Source organism: Euprymna scolopes, chromosome 15, assembly GCF_053919585.1.
Source record: "Euprymna scolopes isolate OS-2025 chromosome 15, ASM5391958v1, whole genome shotgun sequence".
NCBI classification, from domain to species: Eukaryota; Metazoa; Mollusca; class Cephalopoda; order Sepiida; family Sepiolidae; genus Euprymna; species Euprymna scolopes.
The window spans coordinates 123102738-123108737 of NC_136496.1; the positions used below are offsets into that span (position 1 = coordinate 123102738).

Genomic DNA, 6000 nt, shown 5'->3' on the forward strand with positions numbered 1-6000 from the left:
CTTATTGTTGCCCAGAAAGTTCTTCACTGTCCGCGCTTCCAGTTCTACTTCATTTATTGAGTTTTCAAACTCTGGATCTCTTATAAGCTGCTGGATCAAGGACCATCAAAGATGCCAACTTTCAACTTCTCCATCGTCAATCCTGGTAAAGCCTGGCACAAGTGAAGCAGTTATCATTCTTGCCCAAAGCCGTGGTGAACTGCTTGATTAAGTTGAACTTGATGTTCAGTGGTGGGAACAGTATTCTGTCTCTGTACGCCACACAGATATAAAAAGGTAGTTAAAAAATTTTTTAAATATAACAAATAAATGGTAAGAAAAGTTACTCTTCTACCAAACTGAAACAGATTTTAATGCTTTTATTCACTTTAAAATGGTTAATCGATTTGAAAAAACTTATACTGTTGAGCGATCAGTACAAACTAGAAAAAGTCGACAAAAATATTTAAAGTTCTGATAATGTCTTAAACATAAAATTAAACAAAATACTGTTAGAAACCTACTGAATAAATGCCATGGTAACATATATTGGGTTTCAGACAATATTTTGTACAATTTTTGTTTAATTCATTTTCAAAACAATAAATATTTATGTCTTAGTTTTGCTGCCATTTTTCTTATTCGCATTGATCACTCGACAGTATAAGTTTTTCAAACCAATTAAATGTTTTAAAGTGAGTAAAAACATTAAAAAAAATTTTTCCAGATATGTAGAAGAATAACTTATCTTGTCTTTGCTAAAATTAATTTGTTATATTTTTTATTTTTAATACTATTTCATACCTCTGTGGATTGTAAAACGAACCTAAAAATGATTTTATGTTGTTGTTTGGCATTATTTCAGTCGATCTAATAAGCAGTATGCCGTAATCCAAAATTTAACTCGAAAACAAAATTCAGCAAGATCCTTTGCTGCATTCTAAGAAACTTTATAAAAATAGTAACATTCAAAGTTGTTCAATTTATTGTTTTGTGTTTACACAATAAGTGTTAAGCTAAAAAAAATATCTTTATACAATAAAACTTGTGAAGAACACATTTTCCCTGGCAATGTTTTAAGTCAAAAGTCAATGTAATTGGAGAAAAAATAATAATAATTTAAAAAAAAAACACTTTGTTTTTTATCAAAAATAAATTTTAATAAAAAAACGAGGTGTTTTTTTTTTACTTACCAACTTTATTTGAACTTCTTAGACTTTCACATATTTAAAAATAGACTTTTGTGCAGTCACTCATACACACATACACACTCGCGCGCAAATAAACAAATCTTTATTCATTTCAATTTTCGCTGCACATTTTGCAAAAAAAAAATGTTTTATCAGCAACGGCACAATTTCAAATACGCCCACACACTTTTCTCAAACAACAAAAGTAAAATGAACATATTTTTGGCGTACGTACTTGAAAGCACCATCACGTGACACATGCGACCAATGAGAAAATTAGGAAGATTGTCTTTTGAATGCTTTTCCAAAAACCAAAATATCAGCAGTAGCAATCCTATTCTGGCACCGCCCAAAATGTATAAAACAGTCGTTCACTGAGAGATTTCAGCCTTTTCTCTTTCAGCTCACTTCGACGACACAACGAGAACATGCCTCTCGTGTTCACAACCTCGTCACTGCCAATACCGTCAACACTGCCATACACACGCCACGCGGACACTCAAAAATCACTTATGCACACACGCATTCAATCCGCACATCTTCTAAATTAATAACAAACCACTTTCTTCTCGAATTACTTTCCTTATGGGACTCTTCAAGTAAGGCGAACTTCGCCAGGTAAACACAAACTTTAAAATAATCTCATTATTTTCACACAGGACTTTTACCTTCAAAACTCATTAATTCCACGAAGGACTTTCACCAAACATTTTAATAATAATGACTTCGAAAGAACTCTCACCAATTGGATCTTTGTGCAATCACCTTATTGTTTTTGTTAAAAAATAAATATGGTGCATTTTAAATCAGAAGAAAGTGTCGTTTCGTTTCATTCCTTTTTTTATTTTGTTTGGGGCGAGGAAATTTAATTTCACTTCAACTTCTGAACTTTATAGATTTTTTATAATATAATTTTTTTTAATTTATTAAACAAAAAGTTTTTGTTTTTTTTTACATTTCTCATGTATTTTAATCAGGCATTATAAAAAAAAAATATGTATTCAATACATGAGTGGCAAAGTGACAAATGAAAAAACAAAAAAAAAAACATACTTTTTTATATGTACAATTAAATCTCATTTCCAAAAAAGCAGATTGAAAAAAATTGATTTCCAAAAAACAATTGGAAAAATCTTTTCCAAAAAAAACAAAAAAAAACGGGGACGATTTTTATCATATATTTTGGTTAAATAGATTTTTAAATTTTATTTTTTATGTTTGCAAAAGTTTGTTAAAAAGTTCAAATAAAGTTTGTAATGCATTTATTTGCTTCCCCACCAAAGCAAATTAGGCACAAGGCCGTTTTTAATGTGGGGTAAAAACCAGCTCCCCTAAAAGTAGGCAAAAAGGGAGCACTTTTGGTTACCAAAAATAATAATTGTCCCAGTACAGAGGGTTTCCCCTCCATTGACTGGGACAAATTATCTTAAGTGCAGCATATGCAGAACAGATACTACACTTTGATCCCGGCTCGAAGGCCAAGAACAACAGAAAAAAAGGCAAGCCTCTAATAAGTGAAAAAAAAGAAAAAAAAAAAACATCTCGTTTTTTTATTAAAAATAAAACAAATATTGACGTTTGACCTAAAACATTGTCGGGAACGAATTTTTCGCATACACCGCCATGTTCACAGTCTCGCAGAACAACAAGGAGGCCAAATTAAACCAATGCCATAATATTGTTTTTGCTTAAAAGGACATATTTTAAAAATTATCGTCGCCTCTTTTTGTACAAGCACCTACGATTTAATAATTTTTTGGCAGCCATTGGTTATAAATAAAGGGAAACAACTCAATTCGAACAACTGAGATAAAAAAAAAATGATTTTCTAAAAAAAAAAAAAAATACTTGATCAATTTATGTGATTTTTGGAATATGACATCTTTCTATGACGATTACAGACATCATAAAGATTTTTCTGTATTTTTGTTTTTCTAATTGAGTATAATTCTAAATAAGCGCCTATTTTTAAATTATTTATTACATTATGTTGAGTCAACACAATGTAATATTAACAAACAATCGTATAGATTGATGTCAGTCAACAGTTTTGACATACGATTGTTTGTTTGGGACAGTTAAATTTTTAGAGGTCGTTAAAGGTTAATTTCGCCGACCTTGCCGTATATTCAGGATTTTTTTTTTTTCATACTTTAAGTCACAAAAACGTACACAACCCACCATGCTGTCGTTTCAATTATTTACACATACCTGCGTTTCTGTTAGCGTTTACTCACGTGTTTTTAAGTAGAAGGGGTGGGAGTTCTCTCAAAGCATTTATAAAGTTAATGTCAAGGCTGAAGATATGAACACCAAAACGCCGTCCTTGGTTTCTTTTAATTATCGCAAATTTGCAAGTAAAGAGTGGTCGTAACATGAAGAGATCAAGGAAAATCAAGCATGACACCGGTTAGAGGCATTTTATTAAACACTTTGAGTTATCTCCCCCTGCGCATCGTATATTTCATGACAACTTATCAACCTGTTCAGACCATCATTTTTCTGTCTTTCTTTCTTTTACTAATGAGTCACTACATATCAATGGCACAAGGCAATGAGATGGAATACTTGTCATTTGAAAAATGAAGAATATTATGGAAGTATCATAAACGATTAATAGAATGAGCTTTTTTTTACTAATGAGACAGTATTTGTTGAGATTTCTTTAGTTCTCTCCCACTGCAAGAACTTAGACACCAGGGTTGGAAAATGGGATTGAGAAATCAGAGCACCTGAGGAGGGGCACTCTGATTTGCAACTATTACCTGGGCAGCCCCGTCAGCATTCCCCGGTACGGGCGACTCAGGCAATTAGCAATAAACTAACCCCTTCTCAAAGAGAAAAGGCAAAGCTTGGGATGATGGACCTCCTAGAATTGCACAGAACTAAACTTCTATCACAAAATCAACAGGGACCGGATCATTACAGGAATGGTCTAATCTCTGCTGATTTTAGGGACCCAGTATAAAAATCCCTAACTGATAAGATTGATTTTTAAGCTGTATTCGTCACCTAGACACTTTATTATCACCAGTCTTATTTGTATCAGCATTTCACTTGCAGCTTTAGTCCTAACTCGTGCCTTTCCAGTTAAGGTGACGGTCAAATAGTGGTAAACACACGCTGAGTAAGTGGAGATGTACAAGCTTGGCTTGCCATTACAGTGCAAGATTAAGACCTTTTAGTGTATCAAGTTCCGTCAAATTTATATGCTGGGCATCATTTTTTTGACGAAGCCAGAACACATCTTCCACAACAGCACCCAATCGTTTCAACACTACACCTGTAGCCAAGAAAGTTACGATTTTTCCTACAGATGATTATGTTGTAATCTGTAAGAAATCAATGGTTTTCACAGACGGTAAACTCTTTTTCCACAATGAAGAACCAGAGATTAGAGCTTATGGCACCTTTTATGGCCATTTAATTTAATATTAAAACATACAATCGGTCAACTTCCATGTAGATAAAAGGCAAAACAAACATTTTTTTTTTTTTACTCACGTTCACCTCTAACAAGGCATATCACCACTTGGGTGTAAGAGTCTATTGTTTGGAACCATGCATAGGAAAGATGAACAAGACTTTGGTTTACATTACATTTAAACATTTGCATATCACTACAGTCAGGGAAGCAGGTAGCAAGAAAGGAGTTCCTAAGTCAACTTGTTCGAAGGAAGAAACTGTTAGAGTAGAAATCTTTCTGGCATTTAGGGAACTGAACAATGAAGGGGTGTGATTTTGTTGTTAAATGCATTCAAAGTAAACTATAGATGACAAAATATTAGCTTCGAAGGTAAATGTTACAAATTGAATAGTTCATTGAATAAATGAAAGAAGAAAAAAAGGAATTAAAGAGAAATGTTTATAACTGTATTGAATTTTTTTATGATTGTGGTTCAATTAGCAAAAAAAAACAACTATCATGCACACGACTTTTTACCACGCCTCGTATCTTTTGTACCAACAATTTACCCTGTCATCTTGCCTTTGGTCTTTTTTTATGTCTTTTTAGGGTTGCTAATTATATTGATATGCAAATTATTTTTTTATGTCTTTTTAGAGCTGCCAATTATACTGTTTTTTAGGATTAAGTTCGATGAGAGTGTATTTGGATCTCATAGCAAGGGCGGATTTCTCTCCCTACCGATTTTTTTACTTTTTTCTTTTTTCTTTTTTCTCTCTTCTCTCTTGGGTTCACAAAAAAGCTCGTTTTTATATCCACCTGTAGGCTCTAAAAAGAGTTAACTGTTCATCTTATTATTTTGGCATAGAAACATTTTATTGGTTAGAAATTAATTTTGTAACTATTTTTCTTTTTGACTGGAAGAATGTACAGAGTCTGACTGTGCACCAACGTTTTAAACATTTTGTATTTGGCAGTCGACGAGTGAACATCTTGTTTACTTTTATTTACTAGTCCCCAGAAGCTCAGTCAAGCAATTTTCTTCAGCAATTACTTTTATAGAATCGATCCTGTAAGATGAACTCTGACAATTATTATCTCCTCCTTTTAGAAGACGTTAATGCCAATTCTCTAAGGCATCACTACCAGCTGACAGGTCCATTTTCAACTATTTTTTGCACCCTTTCAGCATGCCTCTTCTGATGAGCTGTTCCTCATTCTGCCTCCCAATAATACACAAACATGATGGGTATATATGCTGATGACACTACACTCTATGGCAGGCACGACAGGAAGACGAATGAACACATTTCTAAAGAAATGGCAGAAACACTAGAGGAAGACCTCCAATCTGTGGTGGAATGGGGACAAAAGTGGTTGGTCACGTTCAATGCCGCCAAGACTAAACTAGTTTCATTCAATAAT

General features: G+C 33.2%; 1 protein-coding gene across 2 annotated transcripts in view; it reads right to left on the reverse strand.

Annotated features, from left to right (window-relative positions):
* LOC145294103 (cytochrome c oxidase assembly factor 1 homolog) overlaps positions 1–3604 on the reverse strand; it is a 47245-nt gene extending 43641 nt beyond the window's left edge. Inside the window, exon 1 of one of the 2 annotated variants that reach the window (XM_080141175.1) lies at positions 3407–3598. In XM_080141175.1, coding sequence (XP_079997301.1) covers positions 3407–3546 — 140 coding nt within the window. In that variant the 5' untranslated portion in view covers positions 3547–3598. Of the gene's footprint in view, positions 1–3380 lie in introns of both variants that reach the window. The other variant, XM_080141176.1, reaches the window with a different exon arrangement.
* Positions 3605–6000: the final 2396 nt, after the last annotated feature.